This window comes from Benincasa hispida, chromosome 8 (assembly GCF_009727055.1).
Source record: "Benincasa hispida cultivar B227 chromosome 8, ASM972705v1, whole genome shotgun sequence".
NCBI classification, from domain to species: domain Eukaryota; kingdom Viridiplantae; phylum Streptophyta; class Magnoliopsida; order Cucurbitales; family Cucurbitaceae; genus Benincasa; species Benincasa hispida.
Window position 1 is genome coordinate 44,892,200 of NC_052356.1, and position 23,252 is coordinate 44,915,451.

The 23,252-nt window shown below is 31.9% G+C and overlaps 1 protein-coding gene, 1 non-coding gene and 1 pseudogene across 2 annotated transcripts; 2 read left to right on the forward strand and 1 right to left on the reverse strand.

Annotated features, from left to right (window-relative positions):
- The first annotated feature begins 6,966 nt into the window (after nucleotides 1–6,966).
- TRNAV-UAC lies at nucleotides 6,967–7,039 on the forward strand. Its single transcript has one exon. It is a non-coding gene; the product is annotated as a tRNA-Val (tRNA).
- An 85-nt stretch (nucleotides 7,040–7,124) lies between these two features.
- Nucleotides 7,125–9,284, forward strand: LOC120083349 (annotated as a pseudogene).
- Nucleotides 9,285–9,996: 712 nt separating this feature from the next.
- Nucleotides 9,997–12,707, reverse strand: LOC120083879 (E3 ubiquitin-protein ligase RMA1H1-like). Its single transcript, XM_039039785.1, has 2 exons — nucleotides 12,552–12,707; nucleotides 9,997–10,914 (listed from the first exon to the last, which is right to left on the reverse strand). The coding sequence occupies exon 2, from the start codon at nucleotides 10,868–10,870 to the stop codon at nucleotides 10,148–10,150; it is 723 nt and encodes a 240-aa protein (XP_038895713.1). The 5' UTR covers nucleotides 10,871–10,914; nucleotides 12,552–12,707; the 3' UTR covers nucleotides 9,997–10,147.
- Nucleotides 12,708–23,252: the final 10,545 nt, after the last annotated feature.

Here is a 23,252-nt window from a genome sequence, read left to right on the forward strand (position 1 = left end):
AAAAACCCCACTCTGATACAATTGAAGGAACCATTGAAGGTTCATGAGTAGATATGGGGATTAGACCTAAATCCCAAAATTTACAAAGAAGAAATAGATATCATATACATTTAATTAGATCAACAACATGCTTAAAGAAAAATAGAAGGAAAAAAATGGGTTAAGAATGTTGGGAATGTCCTAGAACTCGCAGTTCGTGTTAAACATTCTATTTATCAATAAAATATTATTGAGTAATTTATTCAATAAAGTTGTTGATTGTGCATTCTATTATGAAAATCCAATAAACATATCCATGGCTATAGTATGAATACTTTAACTTTATGTGGTGATATAAAAGGATCAAGTTAATAGTATATAGCTTAAATGATCTAATAAGTATATGGATGAAATTGGGTATCTTATCCTAGTAACATTATTGGATGCGGCCCATTTTGTAGGTAATACAAATGATGTGATCCACAGATCATTCATGTAGAGACATGTGAGTGGGGGCATCCTATGCAATGAGTTTGCATATAAACTGGACCACGAAATAATCACTTTTCTTTATAATGACTGTTTCTTGTTAAACTGACTATTTCATTTTAAGTAACCTAGGATAACTCAATCTTAAGAGCCTGCTATGAACTTCTGTTTATTCGGGATTATCCTTTAATTTGCATGGGTGAGATTTGTCCAACAACACTTCACAATAAGCCTTCCATTTTGGGATAAGACCGGATGAATAGTTGGGGACATAACCCTGCAAGATGGAATTCACTCCTACCTGATTTAGGGTTAGCAGATAAGTTGTTCTCTTAAGTATTGATTCTAGGTTTTGAACAATCGGGGCGTTGCCTTCTTATGATAGAGAAAAGACTTGATTCATAAGTATTATGAATCAAATTGTTCATTAGAGGGTCAATAGGAACTTAAGGAACAAAATGTATTCACAGGGGTAAAACGATGATCTTGACCCAGCTGTGATTACGAACGACCTGTGAAGGATCAACTTACTGATCATGGTTATATCGAGTGGAAATAATATATCTACATTGAGGGGAGTTCAACTATGGGCTTTAGTGGAGTGATCCATTAGTTAACAAATGGGGGTTAATTCGGTGTAATGAGTTTAGCCAGTTAATCTCGGATCGTTGGAGCCCATGATCTGTAGGTTCGCAAGGTTCCCCTACTAGCTCGTTAATGGATTAACTTTAGAGTTGCGTGATAAGTTAATTTGAAACGTTTAAATTAGAATTAAAGGAATTAGTAATTATATGAGATATAAATACACGTTTAATTTTAAGAATTAAATGGAATAGGAGAATTAATATTTAAATGTGATTTAAATATATGAAGGTGGATTTGTGTAAAATTAATTTAATATTTGATATTAAATTAATTAGAATTAATTAAATTAATTAAATAATTTTATTAGAAAATTAATTTTGTAAAATTAATAATATTTTCGCTTTTTGAAATCAAATTGATTTTTTAAGTCATTTGGTAAAAATTGAAAAGTTTGAAAAACAACACAAAATGGAATTATGGATTTTTCCATTAACACCTTCAACTAGCTCACACCAAACCACTTATATTTGGCTTCAATAACTCCAAGCATAAGTTACATCTCATGCAACCATCTTCCTTGCATGAAAGGCCTACAATAAATGGAGAAAATTGGAGTGGAATTGAGGCATGTATTTATAGAGTTTTTGCTGAAAAATTCATGTTGAAGAAGTTGTTCTTCAAGTGGGTTGTAGCAGTGAGTTCTTCTCCAAGTTCCCTTCATTCAAGTTTATTTTGAGTCCCACAACTCACCTAAAGCTCAAAGAGAATAGTGGGGAAGATCTTGAGCTGGTTCATAGCAAGATTCAGAGAAGTTTACAGTTGAGAATCAAGATTTCAGGAAGTTCTACAAAGGTATGACTTGAAACCCTCTTGTTATTGTATAAGCATGTTTTAGTTACTGCCAAAATTAATGAATTAGAGTGCTTATTGATTCTTGTTGCTTCCGCTGCTTGCTAATATATTCCAACAAAGAATCCCTTACCTTTGAAGACTGATCTTCAAGTGAAATCCCTCGAATCAATAGGAACACCACCATGATAGAAACCTTCGTATTCTCTAGGTGAGAATACAGGAGTTTTGTGGATTCTGGCTATATTGGATGAGGAAATATGAGAGAAGAGAGGAGGAGAATGATTCAGAAGAATTTTGTTTTTCAGTGTACTGTATGATGTGAAAGCCAGAGGGAGAAGAAGAATAACAACTCCCATTTATCCACTATCACGTAGAAGAGAGAAAAGAAGGGGGGGAGAGTTACAACTCTCTCCCAAAAATTATTTTAAAAAATAAAATAAAATAAAATTGTTTATTTATTTTAATAAATTATTTAATATATATTTATTTGATAACTACCTTATCATATAATATATATTAAGCTATATGTTATATCAAATATAACATATAACCAATAGTTTCTATATTGTATCAAATACGATATAATCTATAATTTTTAATCTCTCACCAATGACATTTAATATAAATTCTATTTATATTAGATTTAATTATATGAATCAAATTCATATAATTAATATTTGAATCATATTCAAATATTTATTTCCTCTCATAAATACTTTATATTATAATGTATCAAATACATTATACAATATATTATAATTAATTCCCTAAATTAATTTGAACAATTCAAATTAATCCAAAAATTGATTCTCATTAATTCACGTTGAACTACAGAGGGGACCTCATGGACCTGTAACTTGAAGCTCTAACAGTACATGAATAATTAATTAAACGTCTTTAATTAAATTATTCACCATCCGCTAACTATTGGGCACTCTACTAAAGACCCACAACTGAACTATTCACACTACAAAAATACTTCTGTGTCCATTGGATATAACCAGTCGACAGTTAAATGACCCTTCAATAATTCCTCGTAAGTACAGCTAGGCCAAAATTACCATTTTCCCCTGTAGTTACATCTAATTCCTTAATTACCACTAATCCCTCTAATGAATAATAAAGTATAGCCTAACTATGACCAAACCCCTCTTGGGTCAGGAGAAGGTGTGATGCCACATTGTTTAAGCTCCGTCTTAAAGGAGCAATTTATCTACTTTCTCCTACCTCGAGAAAGGAGTGAATTTCGTCTTATGTAGTTGTATTCCCAACTCTCTAATAAGAGGAATCCCCAATGTAGGCTTGTTGAGTTGGCAAATCTGGCCACTCTCACCTATACAAATCAAAGAATCGCCTTCATATGCAGAAGTTCACAACTCACTCAGGATTTAGGTCATGTCACCTATGGTCATCATGGTGAAATGTAAGTCTCTATTATGAACGACGTTATATAATGAGACTAGTCATTTCGTGATCCGGTCTTATACAAACTTCTTTGTATATAATATCCCCGCTCATATATCTCCAATGATCAGGATCAAATCATTTGTAGCACTTTATAATAATTTTAACATCTACAAACCAGGTCATACTCGTAATGTCACCAGGATAAGGTATTCAACTTTATCTATCTACTACCGACCATTTAGGTTATCACTTAAACATGATCGACCTATATGTCTCTACAAACATGTTTAAGTTACAGAAGATAACTTTGAATGTTAGTTTATTAGTTTGTGGGTTTAATACTACTAAATGTCGAATAAAACATCACATATTTTATTAAATAAATAAGATGTTTGTACAATACAATTACAAACTATAGGACTACGAGATTTAAGGGCATCAAACCCAACAAAGGTTTTCATGTCCTACTAATATGTGCATTTATTAGATATAAATGCTTAGCCTGACCTCAATTGTGGGATTACTTATTGAGTATTTTATACTCATTCTTTATTATGTTATGTTTTGCAAGTAAGGGTAAGGACATATCAATGAATGACATGAGGAATCCATGACCGTGCCACTAGGATTAAACATATGCTTCCCTTCACGTTTCCATGTTTTTATGCTTTAAATGTCATTTTTGCTGTTGTTAGAAATTTTAATTTTTGCACTGTTAGATGTTTTAGATAAAAGTTTTAGTGTTCTACTTTTTTTAGGTGACTTGATCAAAGATTTTCAATTATTTAGATTTAATAAAAGTTATTTATTTTATCATTTGGTTTTAGCCAATTCATAAAAAAGGCCGTCTGAGATGTGCATGTATCTAGTAACAACATAGTATAAATCTTAGGAGTCAGGTCATTACAATAATACTATAATAATATAGTATGAGATAAAATATGATAAGAATACACACGAAAGATTGATAAAAAAAAAAGATGAAAATAAAACTGAATCTGATAATAATATTGTATGCACACACACAAATTGAAAACATAAAAAATATGAAAAGAAAAAGATAAAAAAATAATATGTATAAAATAAAGAAAATTTATTTAGACACAACTAAATTTGTAACAAACATTTAAACAAATTGAAAATGAGGAAATAATTCAGTTGGAATTAAATATGTTGATAATAATATGATATATTAATAAAAATTAATAAAATAATGTAAAATTTGGAGATTTACAATAAATGGAGAGATAAAAGATCGAAGATTGATTTTTCTAATGGACTCGAAAAGTTGTTATACAAATCTTATGAGAAAAAACTACCAATACAAAATTCAAATTGAGTGAAAAATGTGCCACTTTTTTTCTCTAAAATTTGTAAGGTTAGAAACTAATAAACGACACTGTCCTATTTACACTATATTTCTATTCCAGATTGATTCATACTATAACTTTCCAAAATGATTCATACTATAGCAATTATACTGTATTCAATTTGATGGAAGACCACACAAAGGACAAACCGGGTATTATAAAAAATGGTCTCATGTGAGTGACACACGTTTTGTCAAAATTCTTATTATTTCCATAAAAAAATCCAAATGAAACCCGAATTCTTGCTATTCTGTCCAATTTTTCATAAAGAAACTCATGTTTAGATTGAGCTTTTGGGTCCGATTTGTTATACCAAACTCATTCTGTTCCTTCAGTTTTCAACTCAACCCTCTTTCCTACCGCTTTACACTTCACAATCTCATTTTCGTTCCCCACTTGATATATCACGCATTGCAACACTTCTCTGATTCCTAATAATCCTAATTACATTCCAGCCTCCTAAATATCCTCTAAAGGACAACAAAATTACGAAGGTTTGGTAAATATCTTTTTAATTTAATAGGTGTAATTGATCATAATAGGACGACGTAACTATTTGGATGATAATGATCCCATATCAAATTTATGCGTCAATTTTAATACAGGTTTGATTTATCTATAAAAAGAGAAACAAATCGACATCAGTTCATACAATGTTATTTTCAATCATCAAGATGAAAAGTGATCACAAAAATTAAAAATTCTCCTTTTGTCAGAAAATTCAATGCTTTTCCAAAAAATGAATTTTCTTGTTTACAAAGAAACCATAAGATATGAACTAGGATATCTTCACGTTATCTCCATGACCAATTATGAGTTTAAGACCAAGAAATTATAGTTAATTCTATATTTCTACATACAAATATAAATAATTTAATTGAGGGAATTTAAGCAACAAAAAAAAGGTCAAAAGTACTGTAATTAGTTTCATATGAAAACCATTGTGCTTGGTTGAAGTTCATTAGTATTATTTTATTTGCAAGCATACTTTATTTTATTATTTTCATTTTAGACCTAAATATATCTTATTAGGAATTTTATTTTTATTATATATTTTTGAGTTAGGGGTAAAATGAACTTTTAAGGGGGCGTTTGGCCTTCTAAATTGGGTCGGGTTGGGTTGAGTGGGTAAAAAAACTCACCCACCGTTTGGTTCACCAATTATTAAAGAGGTTTATTACCTCGTTATTCGTGTTAACTCACATTTCTCACCTCGTTATTCGCATCAACTCTCCCAATTACTCTCCTCTTATAATAATTACCAACCGAACTCAACTCAACTCTATGTGCCAAACATTCCCTAAGTCTTTTTGGCTAAGCATGATAGGTTTTAATGATTTGAAAGGGAACATTGTATGACTAGTTTTGATTTTTAGGTTTCTCTAAATGAAATTCTCTCGTAGGACAGAGGTTCATCACCAAAATGTAATTTTTGAGCCAGGGTTACATGCCAAAAACATTTAGGTAGCCATGATCAATTTGCTTATGGAGTGTTCGATCTTGATGTGAGAAACTAATTCTCCCTATCTCTTGGTTCTTGATCAAAAGACAATCCAAATCTAATCATTCTCATGAGATTAACATCAAATTGATTTTGGTGATTTTAGAATTTATCGTTTGGGGTGCAACTAAAGAGTTCCTAATTTACAAACTACTAAGGTTTTTATATCACCATGAAATTGTTTCACAATGAAATTTTGAGAATTCAAAAATATATTTTAGATGATGAATGTATTGTTGTCTATCCTTATGCTATTGTATTACAAAGATTGGTTTAGTGTTAGAAAATTTTTAGTTCACATTTATTACAAAATCACATTTAAAGAGAAAGGAATCTAAATATGTATTCCTATTTTATAAATGGGGTTATGAAAATAATTTTTTTTTTCTTTTTTGCCCGTACAAATTTCATAAAATTATAAATTTCATGTGATGGACTAGTATAATAAATGGGTATATCAACAATCATATTAGAGATAGAAAACATGCATTTAAATCATATAAGATAAATATTTTATCAAATTTTAAGAATAACACAACACAATTAAATAAGAGAATGAAAGAGTATATTGTTGCCACATCACCACTCATAATCAAATATATCAGTGATATATGCAATAAAGTATGTGGATGGTATATCATTTTTTGGGACATGATCATTATGTGAATATTGAACCTTTTTGTTTTCTTCCAACTTAATTGAACTTACAAATTTTGTTATTTTTACAAAATGAAATGGTGGTTGCTAATTCTACAAAATTATTCTGTTAACCTTGTTAACAAAGTTGCTGTGGTGTAGTGGTTATCACGTTAGTCTTACACACTAAAGGTCCCCAGTTCGATCCTGGGCAGCAACATTTTTAACCAATATTTTTGTTCCTTTTTTCCCTGCATATATATATATATTCGAAGCAATTTTGGGAACGTTTTTGTGTTTTTCTTCAGCCGTCAGCCCGTCAGCTGCAGAGCCAGAGCCCATTGTCATTCAATACTTGGGCAGCGCCAATTTCTCCATTTTTTTTTTCTTTCGGCTTTCGAAATGATGGTCTTACAATCTGGAAGACGAATGCATTTGATTGCATCTCGGAGAGAATTGGTGTATTTCTACTCTACGATTGCGAAGGATTCACTTTACAAAAGGATTTCACCGGTGGGTGACCCTAACATCTCTGTGATTCCGGTTCTTCATCAATGGGTGCTAGAAGGCAGCCCGTTCGGAGAGAAGAACTTCAGAATATGATCAAGGAACTTACGTTTTACAAGCGGTTCAAACATGCTCTTGAGGTTTGATTTCTAAGTTTTAACTTATTCAAAATTTTGTCAAAAGTATGATGAATTTGGCATTATGTGAAATGATTTCTTTGATTGAGGCAAATGGGTCCAAACGAGTTGCCATTGTTGAATTCTTAAGATGAATAATGAGCTCATCTCTTTTCCAGCATGATCTCTCTCTCTCTCTCTCTCCTATGAACTTGTTAAGGTACCAGGGTTTCATTGGCGCTAACCAATGAAGCAATGGAATTAGATTGCCGTGAAACAACACTAGACTCTTGAAGGAGATGATCTTGTATTCTGTTACCTCGTAGATTACATACAAATGATGAGCTCGACTTCATGTCTGATAGCTTTCTTTTGTAATTGATAATTGCTTTGCCGCCCTGCCAATGCTTTGTTTATACTGCAGAGTTCACTTTCTTGCACCTAGCTTGTTCGTTCTTCCAATTCTTTCTCTATCTAATTTGTTAGCTTAGCTCTGCTGAAAAGTTTTAACTTGCAAGAATAACAAATCACTCTCCAATGTTCTTTCTGACATATCAAGAAACCACTTTGTAGGGAATTATTGGCTCCTTGATTTCATGTTGAATTGAATTATTCCCTATGTTTTACTCGGTGTTTTTTGTTTTGATCCATCTCTTGAAACCCCCTTCATCTTCAGATATCAAAATGGATGAGTGATAAAAGATACATTTCTTTATCAACTGTTGATGTCGCGGCACGGATGAATTTGATCTCAAGAGTTCATGGGTTGGAACAAGTAGAAGATTATTTCAATAGCATTCCTAGTCAATTGAAAAAAATTCAGTTTCATATAGCTCTTCTGAACTGCTATGCCCATGAAAAGTGTGTGGATAAAGCCAATGTCATCCTGCAAAAGATCAGGGAAATGGGTTTTGATTGAACTTCCCGCCCATACAATATCATGATGAATCTTTATTATCAAATTGGAAAATTTGAGAAACTAGATCCTCTGTAGCAAGAAATGAAGGAAAAGAGTGTTTCTTATGATCGATTCACATATAGCATTCAACTAAGTGCATATGCTGCTGCATCTGATATTATGGGAATCGATAAGATTGTCGAACAAATAGAATCAGATACCAATGTTGTTCTAGATTGGAACTGTTATGTCATTGCTGTGAATGCTTACCTTAAAGTTGGTTTAATAGACAAGTCCATTTCCATGCTGAGGAAATCAGAAGGTCTAGCAACTGCCAAAAGGAGAAGTTATGCATTTGATGTCCTCAAACTATATGCTAAAAGTGGAAAGAAAGATGAGTTATACCGTGTATGGAATCTCTACAAGAGGGAAAAAGTCTACAACAAAGGTTTCATCAGCATGATAAGATCACTTTTGATATTACACGATATCGAAGCTGCTGAGCTTATTTTCAAGGAGTGGGAAACCCATAAACTGTCTTACGACTTTTGAATTCCAAACATGTTGATGGACGCGTATTAGAAGGTCTAATGGAGAAGGCTGAAGACCTTATAAATGAGACAGTAACTAGAGGCAAGTTTTCTGTCGAGTCATGGTGCTATTTAGCGAGTGGATATCTTCAGAAAGATCAACTACCTCAGGCAGTTGATACACTGAAGAGAGCAGCCAGTTTGTGTCCATCTGAACTGAACCACTTCAAGGAAATTTTGGCAAATTTTTTGGGTGGCAAGCAAGATGTGAAAGAAGCTGAGGAAGTCGTTAATTTGTTGAGGGACAAAGCTAACTCTCTTTCTCCTCATGATGTATTGATAGAGTGTGATGACTGAATGTGCATAATTTAACTTGTTACTTTTATTCTAAAAGAACAGTGAAGGGCTGTTTAATAATTGTTGTGTGTGTGTGTGTTTTTTTTTTAAAAAAAAAAAGAAGGAAAAAGGACCTCTATCGATACCATTTGTTAGTTTTACTATGGAAAAATAAAAATATTTAAGAACTCTTTGCTTCCGAAATTGAAGGACTGGTTAACTATGTTGAAGAAATTTCACCAGAAGGAAGAGAGACAATCATATAGAAGGAAGAAATTTTTATTAGGAAAGTATAAATAAATTTATTTTTTAGAGAAACCTTTTTCACTCTCTCAATATTCATCCTCACTCTAAGTTTCCAACTCTCTAGTTTTTCTTGTTTTTCTTCTAACTTATGAATGGAATGGAGATACAAATCCTACTTGTAGGTGGAAAAACACATCCCTTGTAAGATAATACCTAATAATACAATTTTTTTTTTTATTTTTTTTTTAGTGTGCTAGTAAAAGGGAGTATTGATTTAAGTACAACCATCATTGTTCTTATAGGTGTTGAGATCCTAGGATATCAAGCAAGTGTATTTTTCTAGACTTAATCTAAATTATTTTAGATACTTATGTGAGATTATCTTTATCTAAAGGAATTCTCTAGATATCTTTATGTCCTAGAGAATTATTAGGATATTATTAGAATATTTCTTTTGAGATATTTCTTTACAATCTTCTTGACAAATCTAGAGAAATGTTTAATATTTAAATTAGTGTCTCGAATAGTTGGTGTTGCATTCTACTTTAACAAACTATGCCATTGGTAGTTGCTCATTTGAAATGAATCAAAGCTACACATAATGTGGTGTGTTTAACTAATCTATTACACCAAAGTTTCATAACTCTTCACTAAAATAGTTACAAACGAAAAGCTACAGAAGTCTTCAGTTGTAATTAGAATACAACAAGGCACAAAACGAAGCAACAGAAGAGAAAAATAGATATCCTATTAAGCGATTTTTCTGCCAGTATTTCCTGCCTTCTCAACCGAGGACTGCTATTCCCACTTGGACCATAAGAACTCGGGTGTGTGTATACGTTCTCTGAATTCCCAAAGAACCTAGCATACACTGTCTCCGTGAACATCCCGGCCGTAGGATGATGAAGACTACCAACCGAGCTGTCTTCGAGGTTAAACAACGAGCTGCTGGAGTCCTCTTCATAACTGTCATACATATCAAAATTGTAGATTTGGTTTTGATAAAGGTCTCCATAAGCAAACTGCTGGCCAGAAGCAGTATTAGATCTGATAGTTGCCAGAGCCTTGTTACCGAAAGCTGATGGTCTAGGAGGTATGAGCAGCCCTCTGGCATCAACCTCAGCATCTTCGGCCGATTGACCACGGCCGTACAGAGGAACCATTGTCGTGTGGGAAATATTGGCCTTGCAAACTGGACACTGCGGAGGCTCATCGGGGGTGAGGGAGGCACTCTGAACGTGAAGCCACTTGTAAATGCAAGGCCAGCAATAGAGATGGCCACAGAGGGTAACTATAGGCTCAGATGCAAAGTCTAAGCAAATGTTGCAGTCAAAGCAAGGCTTAAACTTCTCAGAGTTTGCCATTGCAGCTGGTACCTGCCTCCTCCATCCATGGGGAAAGTAATGCTCAAAGGCCATATATAGAAAAGCTTCCACAAATTAGCTTCACACCAGGATTTGGTCTGTAACGGACATCATATAAAGAAAAAAAATAAAACAAGAAAGACATGATGTAGACGCAAGAACATCTCCAAAAATAATAATAATAATAAATAAAATACATACAATATTTTAAAAGAGAAGCTAAGGATTGATGAAACATTCAAGGGACGTTTGAAATGATGGGTGGGTTTTTTTTACCCACCCAACCCAACCCAACTTCAGGACCAAATACACCGTCAAATAAATTTAAAACATATCTTGATCCCCAAATAAATCAAATGTCAAAAATAAGAAAAACGTGTTACATTTTCTTGTGGCTCATATAATGTTAAAGAAAATGTTCAGGACTTCAGTCTTGTCTTTGTTGTGGGCCAACCATGTTGTTAAATGTGATTAGATGGCCAGGCCAAGTAGTACAAAACCACAGAAGTCTTCGTCAGATCCTAACGAGATCAAAAGTTGTGTCTTCTGAAGTTAAGGATCTAATTCAATTCCAAACAAAAATTATATTTAATTTGGTTATGACTTATTTATGTACAATTGTCTGACTGAAAGTTAAAATACATATTAATCTGAAAAAACATAAAATTAGAGGGAATAATTTCAAAATTAAGCTTGAACCTGACTTACTTTTTAAACTTTTTATTTAATCTATTTTGATCTCTTACCTTATAAATGTCAAATTTTATTCCCAAATTTTTGTGCTTAAAAGTTCTTTTTTTTTTCCAAACATTTAATAACAACTTGAATTTATCTCAATATTTGATAGCAAACCTTTGACTTCAAAAACCCATTTCTTTACGATGTTTGTTAATTCAATGAATTAAGATAAATGCCAAGCTTCTTGATCTTTTTTCATGGAATGGAAGAATTGTCAGGTTGGATTTTTATTAATACCAATGATAAAATTAATTATTTTATGAAAAGGAGAAATGTTAAGTAGAAGCTAGAAAAATTACGAATGAAATAAGAAAAGAATGAAGTTCGAAGGTCCTAAAGTATACAAAGAAAAGTACTAAAAAAAAAAAAAGAAAAAAAGAAAAAGGAACTTAATATTTCTGAATCCAATCAGGTCAAATGTTCACCATGTGAATTCAAAAATAATATTCTTCATCCAATCATGCCAATGTAAACAAGCAGAATTTAAGAATCATCGTTCCTAATATCAAACGAGATCTTCAAAGTTAGAAACAGATTTCTGAAAAGAGTAAAAAACAGAGGTTTAATTTCATATATGTGAACGTGAGCAGCCGATCTTTAACGCAATTCAGAATGCTAGTACACATAGATCGATGAACTGGACACCAATTTCAAGATCATATATTACCGAACAGAAGGAACAGAAAAAGGTAAAGAACAGCCAGTGATTTTAATCCTAAAACAGTTCCAACTCTGAAGAATGGAAATGGTGCATTTCACAAAAGAGACACACAGCAGATTTGATTTGCTTGCAGTCATATTCGAATAATCAATCACAGTTTCTCAATAAAGCGGTAATCGAAAACAAAACCTACAAACAATTGAATCAAACCAAATCCAAAGTTTGTAAAGAAAAAGAAAACCAGTTTCCAGTAGAAGCTGCTTTACGTCAGAGAAAAGACAAAAGTGATAAGAAGAAAGAAAAAAGAGGCTTAAGTTAAGAAAGAAGCTCTGTTACCGAGAGGCGTAGCGAAGAAGAAGAAGAAAAAGAAGAATGACAGTGCGAGAGAGCTCTGAAGTTGAAGAGCTTCCAGAAAATGGTTATCATGAAATTCTCGAAACCAAAAAGTGGGAAATGAGTGCTCTTGAGGCGGGCGGAGGCGGAATGTATTTATAGACGAAGTTAAATATATAAACATATTCTTATTTATATATTTATTATTTTATTATTATTTTTTGTGTTGTGTGTTAGGACGCAGGAGTATGATTTGGGTGATGTATATGGTATAACCAGAGTATTTCTTACGTGTAGTTTTTCTCTATGTAAAGCTGTAAAATTCTGACGTGGTCCCAATCCAAAAGCCTATCTCACTAACTTAATTAATAGATCCCTTTATTTCAATTTTGATCAAATATGTCCTTCACATATTCATTCTTTTTAAGAAATTAATTGTCTAGAAGATATAAAATCGAATTTAATGTTTAATGGCACTCTAAATTTATATATTCTTTTTTTTTTTTTTTTTTTTTTTTTTTACAAAAGTCTAAATTTATAAATGCCTGTTTAGTACATTTGTAGCTTTTAAAAAGTTTTAAATAGTTCGAACACAAATTTAAAAATTTAAGAATTTATTAGATATAAAATTGATAGTTTAAAGTTCTGTTAGACAGTTTAAAAATTCATGAACCTATTAGATATAAAAAAAAAATAATTAAAATGCTTGTTTGACACTTTTTAAAATTCAAATACTAAATAAACATAAAATTGAAATTTCAACACATAAATATACTCTTTGACCCTTAAGATTGGGGTTAGTTGCATTTAGATCCCTACTTTTTAAACCAATAATTTTACCTATCAAATTTTCTTTTGATAGCACCCTTAATAGTTAATATCCATAACGATTTTTTTTTTTTGTTAATTACTAATAGAAGCTGACGTGACACTACTTTTTATTTAAAAAAATTACATATATATATATATATATATATATTATCATTTTTCTTCTTTCTCCCTCTCTTCCAAATTTTATCCTTCTCATGATTGTTGTCGCCATCTGTCATTCCCCTGTCAGCAATTGCATTTTTTTTCATTATTATTATTATTGTTTCATCTTCTTCTTTTAAAGTTTAAAATGTCGAGGTCGAGAGAAATATTGAAGCCTTAATTTTACATAAATTTTGATGAAAATATCGATTGTAAGTCAATTTCGATGGATATTTATGAGAATATTACAAAGATAAAAAATTAAAAAAATAAATTAAAATTTTGTAAATAAATATTATATGATTTTTAAACAAGTTAAGATGTCTATTATTTATATCACTAATATTTTGTTATTTATTTGTTATGTTTGATAAATTTTTTTACGGTACAATAAAAATAGTGATTCACCCCTCATGTGAATCCACATAAAATGTGTAAATACCATTAAAAATATCGATATATCGACATAAGTTTAATACAATGTCTTCTTCCCACATTTTTGTCCACAGAACCTTTGCCAAGGCCACTTCTTTCCTTCTACTTTCTCTTATCTCCTTATCTAATATCCAAATCCCACACAAGGTTAGTAATTTAATATTCTCGATAAGAAAATCTTCCACATGGTCAAAAAAAAGAAAAAAATCTTCCACGAGTAATATATGCCAATTTTAGGTATCCTTGTGGCTTTTCAATTTCGTTTTTAATAGTGAAAACGTCTCAATTTAATATTAATCAATCGTGACGTAAAATGAAATTCTCCTTCAATTTTTTTGAAATGTCGAGTATAGAAAATTTAGACCTTTTTCTTTTCTTCTCCTTTTAGAGATAAATGAATCTTCATTGAAAAAGTAGTGAAGTCACTTCTCATCATTTTCAAATGAATTGTTTTGATTGAATTTTTTTAGTACAACAATTACGTGGATAGAGATTGAGCTTTTGTCCTCTAAAGAAGAAGGTCATGCTAATTACTATGGAACTAAGCTTGATTAGGTTATTGACATTCAAATTGCATTTATTTATATTTTACATCCAAAAGTTTCTTTATGTAAGTGATTTTAATTGGATTTCATTCCATCCAATCAAGCATTTAATTCGTAATGGCTTGCAGTAACCTTCTTTATATGTTGAAAGTTCAAATCATCAATCTATTGGGATTGATGCCATAAATCTCGTAGGATCCTATAGTTTGTAAACTTTGTATGAACAAACTCTTTATGTGATTAATAAAATATATGATATTTTATTCACTTTGTTTATAAAATATATGATATTTTAGTTGCATTAACCACAAATCAATAAACTAAAATCTAAGGTTATCTTTGTAACTTAAACATGTATGTGGAGACATACGATGGATCATGTTTAAGTGATAACCTAAATTGTCTGTAGTAGATGGATAAGATTGAGTACCTTATCTTGTGACACTACGAGTATGACCAGCTTTATAGGTGTTACAATTGTTGTAAAGTACTACAAATAATTTGATCTTGATCATTCATGTATTAGACATGTGAACAGGGATATTCTATACAAATAAGTTTGAATAAGACCAGACCATAAAGTGTTTAGTCTCATTATATAACACTGTTTATAATAGAGATTTACATTTCACCAGGATGACCATAGGTAACATGACCTGAATCCTGAGAGAGTTGTGAACTCTTGTCTATGAGGACGGTTCTTTAATTTGTATGGGTGAGAGTCGCCAGATTGCCGACTCAACAAGCCTACCATTTTGTGGATTCGTCTGATTGAGGAGCTGGGAACACAGCTACACAAGATGGAATTCACTCATTCTTTGAAACAGGGATAAGTAGATAAATTGCTCCCTTAAGGGTTGATTCCAGGTCTTGAACAATGTGGCGCCACACTCTCTCCTGGCCTGAGAGAGGTTTAGTCATAGTAGGACTATAATCTATTGTTCATTAGAGAGATCAGTGGTACTTAAGAAGTTGATGTAACTATAGGGGAAAACGGTAATTTGGTCTAGTTGTACTTACGAGTAATTTGTTAAGGGTCATCGTACTGTTGATTGATTATATCCAATGGACACAAAAATATATCTGTAGTACAAAGAGTGCAACTGTCGGTCTTTAGTGGAGTGCCCGAAAGTTAACGGATGGTGAATAATGTAATTAAAGTGTTTAATTAATGATTCATGTATCGTTGGAGCTTCAAGCTACAGTTCCATGAGGTCCCCTTAGTAGCTCAAAAAGATTTAGTTGAGAATAAGTTTTTGGTTAATTTGAATTGTTCAAATTAATAGAGGGATTTAATTATATACAATATAATTAAATTATTTCAATTATATGTGATGTAATTATCATAATGTATTTGATACATTATAGCTTAATGAGAGGAAATAAATATTTGAATGAGATTCAAATATATTTTCTATGAATGGTATTCATAGTTGTTAAATTTAATATAAACATGATTTATATTAAATGCCATATAATAGAGAAAACAAACTATACTTTATATTGTATGTGATATGATATTAAAATTATAGGTTACGTGTTATATTTGATATAACATATAATTTAATATAAATATAATATGATAAGTTAGTTATCATATTTATTTATATTATATTATCATTATTTTGAATAATAAGAAAAGGAGTTACAATTCCCTTCCCCATCTTTTCTCTTCACTCACTTTAGTGGGATGGTTATTATTTTATGGCAAAAGGAACACAAGAAAAATTGTTTTTCTTCTTCCTTGACGATTTACAATTTGGCTAAACGACTGAGAGAGAGTTACAGAAAAGTTCTATGAGTTCTTGTGTGATACTTATTAATCTTCTTCCTCCACCTTAAGCCTTTTCCCCTCTAAACCAAAATAAGCAGAGCCCACCACTCTTGGGTTCTCATCCTAAGAAGACTAAGGATTCCATTGTGGTTGTGTTCGGGATTTTGTTTGAGGAAATTCTTGAAGAAAGTATTCAAGCTGTTCGTGACCGTTCGAGGGAGGATACGTGAAGAAAGGTTCTTCAAAGGTGATATTTCTTGAATTTATTTCTTGTAATAGCATGTTATCATTTATTTTAAAACTTGTAATAGCATGTTGTAATTTATTTCTTGTAATAGCATGATAGTTCTATGAGTTCTTGCAAACGCATTGCTTCACAAGAATTATTGAGTGACAAGTCCCTGTGTTCGACCTCTGGTTACCCGAGAAACTTGCGTTTGCATTATACTTGACGCGAGCGTAAGAAAACTTGTGATAGGAACACGTGGTCATTGCATATTAGTTTAACGTATCTTTATTCCGACGCATGACCTCAGATGCATGGGTGCAAACGCATAAGCCATGTCTAACGCATGAATTCATGTACAACCCCATTTTTCCATAATAAATAAATAAAATAATCTGTTCCTAAAAATATCAACAAGTTTTTGGTGTCGTTGCCGGGGACTTGGCAACTAGTGTTTTGTGAAGTTTTGTGTTTTCGTAGGCACCCTTTCAATCTTAGGCGTATTGTAGATTGTGCGATCAAGCTGCAAACAATATTTAAAGAATAGGCGATGCGTCGAAAGTCAAATATTGACCCCGAGATAGAAAGGTTATCTGTCGCATGAACTGGAAGCAGTCTTAGACGCATGTCAACCATCATGCGTCCAACAATTGCTGGAAGCTCTAATGGTCAACGCGACCCTCTTGACCCAAGCAGTTGAGAACCATCTCCTGCATAGGAGACCCCTTACAATGACAACACTCCAATTTCTCCAGGGACGTCTTCTACTCTATCTTTTACATTGCTTTCTTAGTTTAGTTTATTATTTTTATTGTTATTTTGGATATGCAGCTGCTTCCTTGGTTGTGGCATGTTTGTTCCTTGTAGGTGCGATAATAACTCTCCTCAGTGCGCAATTACAATGGAAGAATCCTCCACATCCTTCAACGCATGGCTTCAATCGCATGAACTCCAACGCAGTGTCGCATGCATTCTTCTACTTAAGGTTCTTTTCTTGTTATCTTTTATGCATTATCCTTTTGGAATTCTCTTTATCTGACTGCGGTTCTTTGCGATGCATCTATGATGGTACAAATAATTCACCGCGTCCTCTGATTAGTATCACAAGGCACCCCTTACTTTTAATAGCCTTTTCAAATTGTGAAAGTCTATAGTTTTATTATGTGCAAACCTTTGCTCAAGCATTTGTTATCACATTCCTGTTGAGTTTGCTTTTAGCTTGCAGCTCTAAGTTTGGGGGGTGGCAGCGGTCTCGGAGAATTGCGTTCATCACATCGCGATCATTTCCTTAAAAAAAAAAATATGTGGTAGCTCTTTTTACCCCTATACATGCACTCACACACCCTTTTTTTTTTTATAGAAAGTTGTACTTTATTTTTTTTGAAGCTTAATCTCTCTTATTCCACATAGTTCCATATTACACCGGTTGGATTTGGTGCCCTAAATCTCGTGGTTGTCGTATTTTTTATTTGGATACCAATGTTTTTATTAGGATATCAATATTTGGTCTACTATGGCTATAATATAGTTAAAGGAAAAATACTTTTATTAGACCTCAAGGGCAATTATGCAAGCTTACATCATTATGGGCCAAGGAAACAACCCAATTCGGAAACAACTACTCCAAACACCATAAACTTTATAACACCTAGCACTCTTTGCAGCTTCATGTGCTATAAGATTTATAACACCTAGCACTCTTTGCATCTTCATGTGCTATAAGATTTAACTTTCTGCTAACATGTACAAAATAGACAGAGATGACCTTAGAAATATTGTAAAAAATTTCCTCACTCAAGCACTCAATCAAAAAATAGATTTCCTATTAAATAAATCTCCTATTAAAGCTATAATATAGTCTTAATGCATATGCATGAGATGTAAGTTTAATTATATTAATTATATGTTGCATATAATATGCCACATAGTTTAGAATTTTACCTTAGAATAAACATATTCATGCATCATATTTAATATAAATATTATATTATATAATTGCATGAGTGCATGCATTATATTTAATATAAATGTTATATTATATAGTGGCATGTATTAATAAGCATGTCCATGCATCATACCTTAATATAAATGTTATATTGTATGATGGGATATGCATGATTTTCATTAGTGATCAATATAATTGTTATATTATATGATGAAAATGGAAATGCATTGAGCATGATATTACTTAGTAATATAATAGTTATATTTAACTAGTGTCATTAAAATGCATGTTATAGGTTTTAATAATTATTAAAATATAAATGTTATATGTTTAATGAGATAGATTAAAAACTATACAAAGAGTTAATGCAACATAAGGGCTTAAATAATTTTAAATGGTTTAAAATAATTTACTTAATCTTATGTTAAAATATTTCTAATATGATTAGAAATAGGTTAATTTTTTTAAGAAAATTAAAATGAATGCATAAAAGATTAAATTTAAAAATATTTGCCTATTAGGGACCTTTGTCAAGAAAGGTTATGTCTAAGATTGAGGTATTTAAGCTGACGAAAATGAAATACTCCTATTTGGGAACCGACTTGAAAGGTGAATTAGTCAAATAATTTATAGGCATGCAAAAAATGATTAGCATTTATTATAGTGTTTAATAAATAATGATCATATATTGTTAAACTATCCAATATAAGTGTTATATTGGACAAATTAGCAAAGTATTTAGATAAACAATAATCGTTAAGCAAGTTAATAATTTTTTGACCAAACAAATGGTGACTAATTATCATTGGAATAAGAATTATTCTAGTGTAATAATTGGATGAGAGTGTGTTAGCTCGGATTTATCGCCGCCTATAAACACTTACTAAGCAAATAATATTTATGATTTCATTGAATCGACTACTTATAATACTAGGTACCACGAGCGACAAGTCGAGGTCGAACTACAAGGAGCCTAAGAATTAAATCTCCTCTAAGCTCAATTTAACTATGGGAAGCAATAAAAATGGGGGTTTTGTTTTGTTGACAGGAAAACTAAATGCTAAAATTAAAATTTAGAAAAGTAAGATAGATTAAGAAAGAGAGAGATTGAACATTATATTATCTTCACCAGTTTAGAGATCGTCGAGTTTTCTATGAATCTAATCATTGATTAATTATAAAAACATTATTGCATTAACTATTTCTTCAGCCTATTCGAATGTAGGAAAGCCCGTACAAACTCCCTATGAAAATCAACATGCGATTTCTAAACTAACTAAATATTGTCATGCCAACCCCTTTCATTTAATTAACCACATTACTTTCTTGGATTGGTTAGGACATTAGGCAAGATTGGCCAATTCTAACCTAAGCATTTCCAATATTTAGGTTCTGCTATCAATTAGATGATCCTAAAAGACTAGAAATCATGTCATAATTGAAACTAAAATCTATTTATACTAAATTAAGCATGCTTTCAATGCAATTAGGACATTAAAAATTATGTATAGCAAAAAAAAAAAAAAAAAATACAAAAAATCAAGTTCTCAATCTAATCTATCTATATGCTTGCTCTAGAAAATAAATAAAAAAAAATCAATAAGAAACAACAAGATTCAAGAAAAGTGCATAACAAATCTCATAAAATCCAAAGAAAAATCCTACAAACCTAAAAAATCGATGTTCTGGCCTTAAGTCGTTCATCAAATCCAACTCATGATGCCAAAATTTACAATTACAAGCCAAAATTGAAGATAATCTCATAAGTTTTGTCCTAGAATGGCCAAAATCGAGAAAAATGCTCTCTAAGATGGTTTAACTCTCCTATCTCTTTTACCTAATTGAGAAAGAATTTCTTTTATATAGTACTCGCAGCGTAACTATGCTATAACCAAGTGTAATTTCACTGGCTTTTTGTTATCGTAGCATCAAGGATTAGCATAATGCGTGCTCAATGTAATCGCGTCAATCTCCTGAAGTTCCATTAATCCTAATGAACAACTTATTCGTTAATACGCTCAGTGTAAAATTACTGTTTTAGCCCTATAATTACCTCTTATTCTTTAAGTCTCACTGATCATCTAATGAATAACCTATTTGTGATCCAACCATAAACAAAATCCCTCTTAGGCCAATGAGAGGGAGAGGCCCCATTGTTCAAGACTCAGAGTCAACAGTTAAGGAAACAACTCCTTTATTGTCCCTAAAGGCAGGAAGAAGTGAATTTCATCTTGTGTAGCTATGTTTCTAACTCCTAACTTGGACCTGTTCCCAAAATGATAGACTTATTGAGTAGGAAACTTGGGCCACTCTCACCCATATAAATCAAGGAATAGTCCCTCATAGGCAAGAGTCCATAACTCACTCAAGATTGAGATTGAGTTACTTATGGTCATCCTATGAAACATTAAGCTTTTCAATTAATGGTGTTATAAAGAAAGATTAACTATGTTGTGGTCCGGTCTTATACAAACTTTTTATATAGAATAACTGACTTGCATATCTCTACATGAATAAATTGAATCAATTCATTTGTAACACTTGCAACAACTGTAACACTTATAAAGTAGGTCGTATCCATAATGTTATCATGATAAGGTATCCAACCTTATCCATATACTATAGACCATTTAGGTTATAACTTGAACATGATCCACCTTATATGTCTACACACATTGTTCAAGTTTACATTAATAATTTTGGACTTAGTTTATTGGATTGAACTAACTAATTGTCAAATAAAATAATATCTTATTTTGTTAAATAATAACCTTTTTTTAATTATAATTTATAATCTAGGAGATGTAGGACACAAATCCCACAACCTCAAGGTAAGAAAAGTCTAATTGATCTCCATCAAAGTAGTCACCAAAGTCATCAAATGTACTTAAATTATAGTCATTATCACTAGCCATGAGAAAATAAATTTCAACTAACAAAATATAAAGAAGAAGAAGATGCAAGGAAAAGGAGACCTACTTAAGAAAAAAGGTTGGACCTGATAGGAGTTCAGGTATGTGTGAATGAGGGCTTAGAGTGATAATATAGAGATGGGAAAAGAGAAGACTGAGGTCGTGGATGAGGAAGGAGATGATTTAACAATAAGGATAGGGAGAATAAGAAAAAATGGGTGTGAAAGAAGAAGTATACAAGTTATGAAAAAATGGAACAAGAAGCTTTGGAGATGCTCCCTAAAATCTAAATAAGACAACCTAAGGATCTATTTTCCAAGGTGATGTGATGCAACAATGCACAAGCATGAAAAGCAAGAGAAGACGTGACATAACAATTTAAGAAAAGCAATCAAAGATTGTTTTCTACTAAAAGACAAGAGAGTATGATAAGATTCCCTTGAATATTATAAAAGGCAATGTAATAGGCAAACAATGGGAGAGTTCTGTTGGATTGACACCAACACACAGCGGAAGAGTTTGGGATCTATAAGCATTCTAATTGATTAATTTTGGTAAAAAAGAAACATGCTAAAAACAGAGTATAATGGGTTTCAAGAACATACCTTGGCCGAACAATCAAAATCTCAATTTCCAGCTGCAAAATCCTCCAAATCCTTGTGTAGACCACCACGAGATCTTCCCTACTATCCTCTTGGTACTCTAGATTGAGTTGTGAGACTCAAAATAAGCTTGAATCAAAGGGAATATGAAGAAAGCTCACTAAACCAACCTATTGAAGAACACCTTGTTCATCCGAATTTTTCAGCAAAAATTCAATCGGTTCATCAGTCAATTCTTTACTCTAATTTTTTCAATATATTGCAGACTTTCATACAAAGAGATATGTTGCATGGGATGCAACTCATGCTTGGAGTAAATCAAGGAAAAGGTAGTGGGTTCCTAGTGAGCAAGTTGAAGATGAACTTGAAAACCCCTTTTTTCAAGTTTGTGTAATTTTTCAATTTCCAAAAATCCAAAATTGATTTTAAAATCATATTATATTTCTAAAACCAAAATTTATTAATTTTACAAATTAATTTCTAATAAAATAATAAATAATTATTTAAACAATTTAAATAATTCTAATTAATTTAATATCCGATATTAAATTGATTTTTACACAAATTCATCTTCATATATTTAAATCATTTTTAAATATATTTTCTCCAATTCCATTTGATTCTAATTTGAACATTTCAAATTAACTTATCATGCTACTCTAGAGCTAATCCATTTCCGAGCTAGTAGGGGACCTCATGGACCTACAGATCATGGGCTCCAACGATCCGAGATTAATCGGTTGAACTCATTAGATCGATCTAACCCCCATTCGTTAACTAATGGGTCACTCCACTAAAGCCCATAGTTGAACTCCCCTCATTGTATATATATTATGTCCACTCGATATAACCATGATTAGTAAGTTAACCTTTCACAGGTTGTTCGTAATAACGACTGGGTCAAATCTCTATTTTACCCCCAAAATTACCTCTTGTTCCTTAAGTCCTCATTGATCCCCTAATGACAATTGTTTTGTGATCCAATCATAAAATTGAGTCTCTCACATGAAAAATGAGAGGGCGGGATCCCTTGTTCAAGCCCCAGAATCAACACTTAAGGGAACAACCTCTCTACTATCCCTAAAACGAGTAAGAGTGAATTCCCTCTTGCATCCTATGTCCCTAGCTATCTATCCAATCTTATCCTTGAAATGACAGTCATATTGAGCCGACGTTGTTGAGCCAACCTTCACCTATGCAAATCTAAGGGCAATCCTAAATAAACAGGAGTTCATAGTTAGCTCAGGATTAAGGTCAAGTTACCTAGGACATCGCTTTGAAATAGTTAGTCTT